Source organism: Sorex fumeus, unplaced genomic scaffold (genome assembly GCF_029834395.1).
Source record: "Sorex fumeus unplaced genomic scaffold, SorFum_2.1 ptg000032l, whole genome shotgun sequence".
NCBI classification, from domain to species: Eukaryota; Metazoa; Chordata; class Mammalia; order Eulipotyphla; family Soricidae; genus Sorex; species Sorex fumeus.
The window spans coordinates 15,349,731-15,362,924 of NW_026606089.1; the positions used below are offsets into that span (position 1 = coordinate 15,349,731).

Sequence of the window (13,194 nt, forward strand, 5' to 3'; positions counted from 1 at the left end):
GCCCCAGTAAGGTCTTTTTCATCCTAGCCCTGAGATTTTTTTTAAAAAGTGCCATATTCAAGGCTCTTTCAGAGTTAGGAGAATGAGACCCATCATTGTTACTGGTATTTGGCATATTGGGCACGCCACGGGGAGTTTGCCAGACTCTGCCGTGTGGGCAGGTTACATTCGGTAGCCTGCCAGGTTGTCCAAAATAAGAATGAGATAATAAGATGTTGCACGGCCACAAATGCGGCCACACGCTTCTGGGAGCTGGGTTTTATAGTCTCTGGGTTTTGGCTGTTGATGGGATTACACGGTGCCAGGGGGCCAGTTGGTGGGTGTGACCCCCGCCTACTGGAATTTGGAGGATCTGGGTGGAAGATGCTCAGCCCTGATCCAAGTAGGCTTGGAGATCTCAGCCCCGGGACCCGCAGGACTTATCCAAATAGTAAGAATTGAGCTTTCATACAACCCAGAAATTCTGCTAAGCAGACATGCTGGGGAATTAATCACACACACACACACACACACACACACCGCCCCCAGCCCCAATGGTTTCCTGTGAGGGGTAGGGTTGGGGAGGGGAGGGTGAGGGAACACAGAGGTCAGGGAGGGAGATTAGAAATGGAAACTAAGGGGTTGGAGCAACAGTACAACAGGTAGGGCATTAGCCTTGCATGCGGCTGACTGGGGTTCGATCCCTGGCATCCCATCCCTGAGCACTGCCAGGAGTGATTCCTGAGTGCAGAACCAGGAGTAACCCCTGAGTATCACCAGGTATAAGTCAAAAAGTGTGGGGTAAAAAGGAAGCTAAGGAACCACTCATCAGTTCTGAACTGTTTTGTTTCCCTTCCAAGTATCTGCATTGAATACTGGAAACTGTTTCATTGAATACTGGAAACTGTTCCCTGATGTACCCCTTGGTGTTGAGTGTGTATCACCTGTGTTACATTGCATTTCAAGTGCTTGGCTAACCTCCTCACCAATATCTTTCCAACAATTCATGTCAGTCAATGATTATCAGGTCCCAATTAGTGACTAACACAAAATTGTGTATTTTTTTCATTGAAAGTGACCTTCCCATTGAAGGTTAAATTTATTTCCTTAGGGAAGAGGTAGTTTCTGGGACCACACCCGGTGATGTGCATGACTACTCCCAGCTCAATGCGTGGGGATCACTACCAACTAAGTGCTCGGGGCTCACTCCCAGCTCAGTGCTTGGGGGTCACTCCCAGCAGCTCTTGGAGGGCTATGCAGCACCAGGGGTTGGAACCCAGGTCTCCAGAATGCAAAGCACATGCTCAGCCCTTCCAATCATCTCTCAGTTAAATTTCTCAGTAAAATTGATTTGAGCATGATTCATGAAAAAAAAACACAAAACTTTCTTCCCTTCATCCCATGCTTCTTGACTGTTCCATGCGGGCTCTGGATGATTCCCAAATCCCGTTCCAGAAGCTGGGGTTGAACTGTACCCTCATAGCTCAAATAACCTCAATAGCCCTGGTGCCCTGGCCCAAATGCTAGGAATCCCAGAAAGAAGGTTTCTACAACTCTCCTGTGGCATCCCCTAGTTTCTGGCTCCCACACCCGCTACTTCTACGGATGCTGAGCTCGGATTCATCCATTCACCGGATCATTTGAAAGGCAAACAAACCACTATGAACAGTTCCTCTTTGAACCCAGCTTGGCTGCCCTAGTTGACCGTGTGTGTGTGTGTGTGTGTGTGTGAGTGTGAGTGGGGTGATGATATTTCTTTGTGGATCTAGGGAAGGACTCCAGGGGAAGCTCATCGATGGCAAGATCGTTAGCAATTAGAAGACCCTGAGTTCCCATGATGCGTCTCCTTTCAAACACACCCGATGACACAAGGAAAGAAATCAATCCACAGCCTTCTCCGGCATGGGGCTTCATGCAGTAGGAAAATGGGGGGGAGGGGGGGAGTGATCCTCCCAGCCCCCATTCGGAACTGGGGAGTCCTCCTCTGCCGACTGTGTGTCTCTCAATGGAGGTAGAGGGGAGGAGGGTTAGGGCAGGATGTCAGTCTGTTCTTCTAAGGGACCCAGCTGCAGACATTTCCGGCTGTCACAGCTGGAGGTGGGGTGGGGCCCCTGGCATCCAGGGGTGCAGCCTGCAGAGCCATGGACAAACACCCCTGCCACACCCCACAACAAAGATGGGGCTCGCAAAGCCCACAATGTCATAGTTAAGACGTCTGCCACGACTGTCCCCCGTCCCCCTGTCCTCTGAAGGCTTTACCCAGAAGTAACCCCACGCTCCTTGAGAGCTTGTATGGAGCAATATCATAGCTGTAGGCCATTTGCCGTGCATGCAGCCAGCCTGGCCAACCCGGGTTCGATTCCTCCGCCCCTCTCGGAGAGCCCAGCAAACTACCGAGAGTATCCCACCCACACAGCAAAGCCTGGCAAGCTACCCAAGACGTATTCGATACGCCAAACACAGTAACAATAAGTCTCACAATGGAGACGTTACTGGGCCCACTTGAGCAAATCGATGAACAATGGGAGGACTGTGTTACAGTGACAGTGCTAACCCCACCCTCCATGAGTGAGGGACCCCCTCACTCCGAGTCCGCTGGCCTCTCCCGCTGCTTACCTGGTCACAGAGGGTCCCGATCAAGCCTTCCAGATCCTGCTTCTCATGGAGGACGATCTGCTTCTCCTCGTACTCCTGCTCCAGCTGCATTTCCAACTGGCGGAGCTGTGGGACACAAAGGCAGTGGTGTGTGCAGGGAGAAGGGTCCTCCCGGCTAGCTCCAGTCCATCCCCTGGAGGGGCAGGGAGGGAACGGAGGGGCTCGTGTGCCGGCCTGCACCCCATCCACCTAGTGCCCGTGCAGAGACTGGGCCCAGGTCCCCAGTGGGTCATGCAGGTGCCTAAAAGTGCCCAGGCTAGTAGAACTGGCAGGGAATGCTGGCCAGCCATGGGGACTATCCTCATGTGAGCTCTCTTTCCCTGGTCCCCTTTCTAGAGCCGTGGGGACCCACAGAATAGGCACGTGTCTCCCACACTGGCTGGTCAGAGCTCGGCACGGCAGCACAGTCACCGCCTGTGTCGCTTGCTCGGAAGAGCCCGTTTACTGTTTCAGATGGCACCTCTGTGTCCTCAAAGACACCTGTTCAAACACTAGACCCGATGATGGCACCTGGGACCATCAGGCTGGGATGAAGCCGGAGAGGGACCTTCACGGGCACCGAGCCGGAGACGCAGGAGCGGGGGACCCCACACCTCCTCCTCTTTGTCTCCTGCTCCCTCTCTCCCTCCCCTTGCCTCTCTGCTCCCTGTATGTCCCGCTCCTCCTCCCTGCCTTTCTCCCCCTCTCCTCCACCCCTGCAGTAAGAGAGCAAGCCAGCGCCACTACAGGCCAGGGAGGGGGTCCTCGCCAGACACCCCCTGCCGCTCCTCGTCAGGGCCCCAAGCCATTGAAAATAAAGGTCTGCTCCTTCTGCCCCTCTCCACACTTGGCTAGGATCTGGAGTCTGGACGCAGCCATTCGGCCACGGGGAGCTGCCTAGGGGGACCCACGGCTGGCTCTGCTCGATCGGCCGCAGTCCAGCAAAGTGGCATCCCCCACCCCACTGAGCCCAGCACGGCCTCCACTCCACCAGCTCCCCCTCTGTCCCCCACCACCTGTGCGCCCCTCTGCCTCGACCCTACCCAACAGACAGGCAGTCAAGGTCAGAAAGAGCAGTCAGTCAGGGTCTGCCCCCGGGACCCCCAACCCTGACCCAGGCCCCCAGCTACGGATTTCCTGTCACTAAGAGACGCTGACAGCAAGCACGTGTCAAAGCCAGTGTCTGTCACGCAAGAAAAACACATCTTCACCCACCCCTCCTTCTCTTTATAAATCTACCCACAGGAGGCCCTTGCCAGAGCCAGGCTCAGGGCACACATGGGACTTAGTGGCAGGGGGTGGGGGGGGGGGACTTCTTCGAATGCTCCCCAAATTGGGCAGACTTCACCTTAGAGGACATGGCAGGAGCCGAGGACAGGCAGTTCAGGGTCCCCGGTTGGGGACAGGGCTGCGGGTGACCAATCAGGGGTGTGGAGAGTAAACTCATACCCAAGCCTAGTGCAGAGAGAGCAAGACCCGCGGCTCACAGATGCATCTGGAACACAGACTGCAGAAGTCCAAGCTCGCAGTGGGATGTGGACAAAATCGCAAACCCTACGTGGCGAATGTCTCGAGAGCTCTGCAGCACACACTGCAGACTGTCCCCCTTGGTGCTCACACACAGGATGTGTGGAGAGGGGGGAGCGGGGGCAGGGGCCGAGCAGGGGGAGGACATCCTGGCAGGAAAAGCCATGGCGGGCTCTGGGGTGCAGGACGTGGCAAAACCCTGGCTAAGTTCCATGCCAGGAGCACCAGAGCCTGTGGCACTGCCCATGACTGACTTTTTTTTCTTTTTGGGTCACACCCGGCAATGCACAAGGGTTACTCCTGGCTCTGCACTCAGGAATCACCCCTGGCGGTGCTCAGGGGGCCATATGGGATGCTGGGAATCGAACCCGGGTCGGCCGCGTGCAAGGCAGACGCCCTACCTGCTTGTGCTATTGCTCCAGCCCCCATGACTGACTTTTGCTGTACTTCCAAAATTCTCTCCCACAGTCCAAATATTTGCACACATACACACATGTGTGTATCCACACCGCACATGCTCTCATGCATACATACGCACATGCGTGCAGACACACTCTTGCAAGCACAGCCACACGCAGACATAGGCTTGCACACATACATGCTCATGCCCCCACACATGCATACCCTCATACACTTACACATGTGCATTTACACACGGACATATACACATGCCCTCACACATGTGCTCCCACAGAGATTCACACAAACACGAGATACACGGACATACATACATATGCATGCACACATGTACACACGCACACATACACAGACATCTTCATATATGCAGGCACATCCACACTTAGGCACTCATGTACATGGATGTAGACACACACTCACACACATGCACATACAAGCATACCCACACATATGGACTGGTTAAACGACTGGGCTTTGGGGTCAATCTTGAGTCTGCCTGGTCCCTCAGCTCAGTCCCTGCCTGGCCAAGTGACCCTGGGCAAAGACGTGTTTTTGGACTCATTAATAAATGAGAATGTGTATCCCAGATGTGTGTTGACCGGCGTGGGAGGTGCAGGGCTCGAGTCCCGTGCAAACAGCAGCTTCCAGGCAGCACGGCCCCATTTAGATCAAACCATCACTCTCCTGATGCATGTGTGTGTGTGTAGAGAGAGCGAGAGAGGTATTTGTAGAGCGAGAGAGAGATGAAAGAACATCCGAGAATTGTCAGAACGCTGCTGCCTAGGTGGGGAGATTTCCAAGGCTTAAGTCTTTCTTAAACGTCGGCAAGGGGCTCAGAGAAGTGGTGAGAGCTGGTATGAGTGGCTGAGGAAGAGGCAGGAGGGACCAGTCCCCTTCGGGAAACAGCCCCCACACCGGCACCAGTCTCTAGTCCCCAGGCAGAAGGCATCTGGGCAGATATCTGGGGGTGAATACACAGGATAGCGCTGGAGGCCTCGGGGTGTCGCAGGGTCCCGAGAAAAAAGGTCTTTCTGCCCTGCGCTCCAGAAGGCCACCCAGGGATCTGGGTCCCCGGAATCTGCAGAAAGAGGCTCACCTAACCTCACAGCACCCAGGGAAGACAGCCCTAAGACAGGACAAGCCGGCACCCTGAGGCCCTGCGGTGTCTGCCGCCCACCTACCCGCTTCTGGCACGACTGGCGGACGTCCTCCAGCTCCTCCTCCTGGTCCTCACGGTCCTTCTGGTGCATCTGCTTCATCCGCTCAATCTCCAGCTCGAAGCGCTGGCGGAGCTGGGGGAGGCAAAGGCGGGGCTTGAGACAGGGGCCACTCCACCTGCATGGCCCACGGCTGGCGGGGTTGAAGGGATCGTGTAGCCTCCCCCTGCCCCCTGGGCCCCGAGAGAAGTCAGCACAAGGATGCCACCTCATCCCCTGTGTCCGGGGGCCACACACGCTGGCATCACCCCCATCACCCTTCTCCAGGGCACAGGGACGGAGACTCCGGAACACTTCTCCACACGGGAGAGGGAGCACTCCCTTGCCCTCCTTGGCAGGCAGCAGCAATGGAGCGTGGGATGGGGGTAGGCGGCTGGGTGGATGGTACAGAGAGGATTTGTTGGTGGATATTAGAAAGCCTGCTGAGGGAGACGGCCTCCCCCCACGACTGCGGGCCTCTGATCATTCCTTGGAAACAGCCAAGAATCCCATCCCGTGGGCCATATAAAGCAATTAGCACCACAAATGTGACATGTTGTGGAAACACTGAGAAAGGGCACGACGCTCCCTCATTGGCAGCCTGACAGGACCCATGTTCCCCTGAAGGAAGAGAGTCTCTCACTAAAACCCCACCGAGCCCTCTCTAGTCAAGGGCTGGACAAGCAGAACCTTCCATCTGCTGCTTCCATATGCAGCAGATGGAAGGTTCTAGAACGGAAAGTAGAAGACCTGGGTTCCAGTTCCAGATCTCACTTTCATGACCTGCAAACTTGAGAGAATGTCCCCAAACTCTTGTTTCTCAGACTCTGGCAAAATAAAATTACCTAATGCTCTTTTTTTTGGGGGGGAGGGCAGATCTTTGGACACAAACGGTGGTGTTCAGGGCTCACTTCTGGCTCTGCACTCAGGGATCACTCCTGGTGGGTTTGGGGGACCGTATGGAATACTGGAGATCAAATCCAGGTTGGCAGCATGCAAGGCAAGTGCCCTACCCACTGCGCTACCTCTCCAACCCCCTACCTAAGCATTAAAACTTTTTCTTTTCAAAACTTCAGTACTTTATCTATTGCTACAGACTCCAAGAATCTATATATTTTTAGCTATCCTTGATAGTCATTATTTTTATTAGTTGGCAGGGACTGGAAGTTTGGGGCCACCCCCTGCGGCCCTCAGGGGCATGGCACTCAGCAACTACTCCCGAGCTTGGGGACCAAGTGGGATGCCAGGGACCAAACCACGGCTGGCCGTATGCAAGGCAAGCAGGCATCGTGACCCTGACACTATCTCTTTGGCCCCATAGAGAGTCTTTAATGGTGAAGGTCTGCAGGGAGCACTCAGCACCCAACCCTGCAGCCGAGTCACAGGACAGCACCTCTCCCCAAGGGCTGCCCCCAATGGGGCAGTGAAGTGAAGACAGAAACAACCGCAGTCTTTTTAAATGCCAACGATACTCTGCCCCAAGGGCTGGAGCGATAGCACAGTGGTAGGGCGTTTGCCTTGCACGCAGCCAACATGGCCGACCCTAGTTCGATTCCTCCGCCCCTCTCGGAGAGCCCGGCAAGCTACCGAGAGTATCTCGCCCGCACGGCAGAGCCTGGCAAGCTCCCCGTGACGTATTCGAGATGCCAAACACAGTAACAACAAGTCTCATGATGGAGATGTTACTGGGCCCGCTTGAACAAATCGATGAACAACGGGAGGACAGTGACAGTGACAGTGACTCTTACCCGAAGGGCTGGGGGGAAGAGCAACACAAAAAAGCTCTGTTGGGCCGAACTGCCGTCTCAGGCAGCAAGCAGGCTTGGCCAAAGTGTCCACTTCCTCCCTCGCCTCCTGTGAAATGACAGAGGTCATGGGGAGATGCTCTAAAGGTGTGAGGGGCGTAAGTCAGAAGACGGATCTTTCCTTCTCACTTTTTCCTGGCCTCTCGGACACCTGTCGGCACCTGCAGATGGACGCAATGGATGCACTGCTGGCTTATGCAAGGTCCCAAAAGATTGCAGGGGACAAGTGCTGGCCTGGTCACCGATAAAGAGCTCCTAGACAGCTAAGAGCACCATGCAGCTGGAGGATGGGGAGAGGATCCATGTTTGGAGTCAGGGGTTAAGTCAGGCTTATCCTTATAATGGAGGAGGAGGAGGAAGAGGTGGAGGAGGAGGAAGAAGAGGAAGAGGAAGAGGAGAAGGAAGAGGAAGAGAAGGAAGCATTAACTTTGGGTCAGCAAAAGTGTTAAGTCAGAGAGGAAGAGGAGGAGGAGGAAGAGGAGAGGGGCAAGGAGGAGGAAGAGGGGGATGAGGAGGAGGAGGAGGAAGCATTAATTTTGGGTCAGCAAAGTGTTAAGTCAGGAGGGAGTGGGGGAGGAGGTGGAGGGGGTGAGGAGGAGGAGGAGGAAGAAGGCCATGGCAAAGCAGCATTAACTTCCGGTGTCTGAGGTTAGAGGGTGGGTTGGTGCTTCTGAGCGCAGGGCGTTCCTAACGCTACTGTCCAAAGCTCGGGTTCTCTTCTAGACACTGGGTCACTATGAGATATCCAGACCATCCTCCATGAGCCCCTGGGGCCCACACAGCTATTTCACCTCCCCCCAGAGGCAGCACTGGAACTTAGGGTGGTGGCTGCTGATGAGACTGACTTCATGGTGCAGACACAGACTGAAGTAGAGAGAAAAGAGGTCATGGGGCCTCGCCTAAAGTCACAGTGACCAGAGGACACCCCGGGAGCCCATCTTGACTATGCCATGTGAACATCCTGAATCCTGGCCTTGGGGAATGAGTGGGCATGGTGGTGGGGAGGGGTGCGGGTTGGGAGGGTGGGGGAAGTGCTGTCGCTGGTCTGCCTGGAATTTTCTGGATCAGCTGACTGGTCCTTCTGCTTTCATCTTCAGTAAAGTCGCTACCTCGGGAAGACTTCCTGGCCAGTCTCCCTTCCCCCACCTCCACTTGGTCCTGAAACCGCATCAGCAAGTGAGTCGTTCTCATACCCCGTAGCATGACAAGCCAGGGGAGGCTGGGGACCCCGTCTGTCCTAGCTACAGCGGCATCCTTTGCCTGTACACACTGTTGGGCACCAAGTAACTGCCCAATAAACACAGACTGAGTGGGGGCGGAGCCTCCCAGACCTGCCCCTCACAGATGCCTATGCTTAGAAGGCTCCATGCAACCAGGGAGGGGAAAGCAAGAATCAAAGGTCCCACCTGGCCACTGCCCTCCCCCACAGACCCCAGACGCCCTCCCCATCCCCGGAGTCAGTCTGAGCTCATGTGGGGGGAGTGGGGAAGAGGCCCCAGCCTGAAAAGCGTGTCAGAACCCACTGTCAGTCATTCCTTCAGAGCCAAGCATTGGGAAATGCCTCATTTTCTTTTCTTTTCTTCTCTTTTTTTCCCTGGGGAGAAAGTCCATGGGACTTCCTGGTTCTCTCTGGTCACGGCAGGCAGGCAGGCAGGCAGGCAGGAGCGCACACACTGCAGGGTGTGAGTCTACAGGGGAAGCCGCCAGCCTCGCCACCGTCTCACTTCAATGCGACTCTGCTTTCCAGCGGTGGCTGCACAGAGGACATTTCCATTCTGTTGTGGATGCCTGAAAAACACTGCCTGAAAACTCTGCAGAGAAGTGGACGAGAAACCCACAAGCAGACTAATAAAAATCACTGGGCAGCTCTCGAAGGGGCTGGTACAGGCGTGCTAAGTCCTCCTGCCTTGGTCCTCCCAGCACCCTGGCAGCCTGGGGACTAGCGCTGGCCACGACCTGCCTGGAGTCTTTGTCCAGTGCTGGCACTTGGCAGGCATCCGGGGCCACGTGGAGGCAGATGCTAGAGGCTCCAGAGTCCCTACAGCGCTGAACCCCCACTCCATGTCCAGAGAGTGGAGTGGGGAGATTAACCGCTCACCAGGTAAGAACGGAGAGAGCACAGAGGTTAGGGTCTCATATACAGCCAATCCAAATCCAGTCCCCAGTGCTATATTGTTTTTCCAAGAATCACTGAGTGCGGGGGAGTATGGTGCCGCCAGCAGGTCAACTTGTACCTGCAGGGTGAGTGCGTCAGTAGCCTGATACCCTCAAATTGCTGCCGTGCCTTTGGCCAGACCCAACAGCTTGGGGCCAAGCTTACCGAGAAATTAGAGTTAGGTATATGGGAGACAAGCCCACAAACCACCTCCTGCTCAGCTATACAAGCTCAATCATGAGGCTTATTTCAGAGACCCATAAATCTCGAAAGAGATCAAAAACCACAGTTAATCCCAGACCCGCGCATGGCTGAATAGATCAGGGTAAATTTGAGGGGGGAAGGTTGGCCAGGGACCCGCCCAAGCAGAGCCCCCAGCAGCTGCTTGCTTCCACGATCCAAAATCGCCACCACACCCCCCAGCCTGACTCCACCGTCTCAGGATAGACTTCACCAAGATATTCATGGTCCTCCCGTTGTTCATCGATTTGCTCGAGCGGGCCCAGTAACGTCTCCATCATGAGACTTGTTGTTACTGTGTTTGGCATATCGAATACATCATGGGTAGCTTGCCAGGCTCTGCCGTGCAGGCGAGATACTCTCGGTAGCTTGCCGGGCTCTCCGAGAGGGTTGGAGGAATCGAACTCGGGTCGGCCATGTTCGCCACTTGTAAGGCAAACGCCCTACTGCTGTGCTATCGCTCCAGCCCACCAAGATATAATCTGCTGAAAATTCTGGTACACAGATTTTGTGACTGAAATCTCCAGGCTTTCTCAGAGACAGGATGGGCTACGTTCTCCCCACCTTCCTGTACTTCTGGAAGCCTCACCCGTCACATCCACACCTCAAAGCTGCCACCAAATTGAAAAGCTACTCGAACCTTACCATCTCGATAAATATACCAAATGCCCTGAACAAACACCATGACCTCTTAGCACCTGTACTGCCAACCATAATGCACAAAAGGAAAAGGGGAGAGAGAGCAAGAAGGAATGTGCCTCCCATAGAGGGAGGCTGGGGTTGGGGTCAGGGGTTGGGGTATGGTGGTAGGGAAACAAAGGACATGGGTGGTGGGAGGTGTGCACTGGTGGAGGGATGGGTGCTGGATCACTGTATGACTGAAATCTAATTATGAACAGCTTTGTCATGGTCTACCTCAAGGATATTCAAGTTTAAAAAGTTTTTAAGAAATAATTTTTAAAAAGTGCTGTGGAGTTCATGCCCAATTCAATCAGCTTAATCAAGGGTTGAATAAACAGCAGTACTCCTACATTTAAAAAAAAATCACTGAGTGCAGCCCTGAAGCCTACACTTCAAACATCACTTGGGTGGCCTGGATAACCCCCAGAACTGCAGGAACTGAGTCACCAGGAGGAGCCCAGGACCTCCTAAGCACTGCTTGGCGTGGAGGGGGGAGGGAGGGGGAGAGGGAAGGAAGGAATGAAGGAAGGAAGAAAGGAAGGAAGGGAGGGAGGGAGGGAGGGAGGGAGGGAGGGAGAGAGGGAGGAAGGAAGGAAGGAAGGAAGGAAGGAGGAAGGAAGGAAGGAAGTGAGGAAGGAAGAAAGGAGGAAGGAAGGAAGGAAGGAAGGAAGGAAGGAAGGAAGGAAGGAAGGAAGGGAGGGAGGAAGGGAGGAAGGAAGGAAGGAAGGAAGGAAGGAAGGAAGGAAGGGAGAGAGGGAGGAAGGAAGGGAGGAAGGAAGTGAGGAAGGAAGAAAGGAGGAAGGAAGGAAGGAAGGAAGGAAGGAAGGAAGGAAGGGAGGGAGGAAGAGAGGGAAGGTGGGAGGAAGGCAGGCAGGCAGGAAGATGTGCCAGGTGATGTAGTGTGGTGGCAGAGGGCAGGTTGGTATGCAGAGAGAACTTTATAAACGTCAGGCATTTGGGTGGCACTATTAATGCTCTGATAAGCAAGAGCCACTTAAAATGCTCCTTCTGGGACTGCAGCTATAGTACAGCGGTAGCGCCTTTGCCTTGCGTGAGACCAACCCAGGTTTGATCCTTGGCATCCCGTCCCTCAAGCACTGCTGGGAGTGATTCCTGAGTGCAGAGCCAGGACTAAGCCCTGAGCATCGCTGGATGCGGCCCCGTTAAAAACTCTTGCCTTCCAGGGCTGGGAGAGACAGTACAAGGATTAAGGTGCTTGCCTTCACATGGCCAACCTGGGTTCGACCCCCAGCACCCCATATGGTCACCCCTGTGCCCCACCAGCAGTGATCTCTGAGTGCAGAGCTAGGACGAAGCCCTGAGTGCTACCAGGTGTGCCCCTCACAACCACAAATAAAGGGATGAAGGAAGGAAGGAAGGAAGGAAGGAAGGAAGGAAGGAAGGAAGGAAGGGAGGGAGGGAGGGAGGGAAGGAGGAGGAGGGAGGGAGGGAGGAAGGAAGGAAAAGAGAGGGGAGGGAAGGAGAGGGGAGTAGTGAGGGGAGTGGGGACCCTTTGTGCAAAGGCCCTGGGGTGCACTGCTCTGTAGAGGCTGGGCTGGTGCTGCCAGGACAGTACGAGGGGGTGGATGACGGGCCTGAACATCAGGCCTCAGGGCTGGGAGGGGAAGCCGTGGATGCCTGAGGGGCGTTCTCCTGAGGCTGACAGCCAGGCTGGACTTCAGTGAAACCCCGCTCCGCCTTGGGGCCAGCGGGGTCCAGGGCACCCCCGCGGGCTGGGCGCCCACCTGCTCCAGCTGCCGGATGGTGTTTTCCTGCTGGCTCTGGATTTTCTCCTGCTCCGCGGCGCTGGATTCCAGCTTCCAGAGCCTCTCCTTCAGGCCCTTGATGCAGCTGTCGCCCACAGAGGGGGTCACCAGCAACTCCTGTTTCTGAGCTTGCAGGGTCGCCACATCCTGCTTCAGCTGCGAGGTCTCCTCTTCCTTTTGCTGCAGAGACACAGTGCCCACCCCAGATCCAGAGTCACGTGGCCACCCCCTCCCCCGAGTGGCAGAGGGACCCTCCGTGTCCTTCCGGTAGGGTCCTGATCACTGTTCAGTGCTTCTCTTCTACCAAGGTCTTTGCTGCCCCTCAGGGCACCCCCGTCAGGCTCCCTAAGTGCCAAGAGCATTGGGTGGGCTCAGAAAGGGATGTTTGCGGGAAAGCAAGGTTCATGCCCCGCTAGTTTGGTCCCAGAGACCCTAAGGGCCGAACCCACTCTGGCAGCCAACTCAGGCTGAGTTCAAAATACAGCACCAGCTGACCCAAGATCTGGAAATGAGTCTCAGGCCAGAAGGCAGGCCTGGGTTCAAATCTCTTGGGACGGGACTGTGGGGGTCCTCAATGCTTGATGGATCTCCCAGGGGTGACAGGGAGCTGGGCCAGGATAAGGAGCCAAGGAGTGAGGTGCTCGAGTCAGAGCTTAATGAAATCTCCCTCAATTCTCTGAGCTAAGCACGGTCTGGGCCATTCATTTCACTCTAAGTCTCCCACACCACCCAGGTGGGCACCTGGGAACTTGGGTGGGGAACCAGCACAAGACCGCGAAGGACCACGAGCGAGC

At 55.3% G+C, this 13,194-nt stretch overlaps 1 protein-coding gene across 1 annotated transcript in view; it reads right to left on the bottom strand.

The window, feature by feature from the left end:
• Window positions 1-13,194, bottom strand: part of MYO18B (myosin XVIIIB) — a gene marked incomplete at its 5' end in the record, with an annotated part of 197,630 nt that overhangs the window by 104,109 nt on the left and 80,327 nt on the right. Inside the window, 3 exons of the mRNA XM_056116572.1 lie at window positions 2,596-2,700; window positions 5,739-5,849; window positions 12,380-12,580. Of these exons, the coding sequence (XP_055972547.1) occupies window positions 2,596-2,700; window positions 5,739-5,849; window positions 12,380-12,580 (417 nt within the window). The remainder of the gene's footprint in view (window positions 1-2,595; window positions 2,701-5,738; window positions 5,850-12,379; window positions 12,581-13,194) is intronic.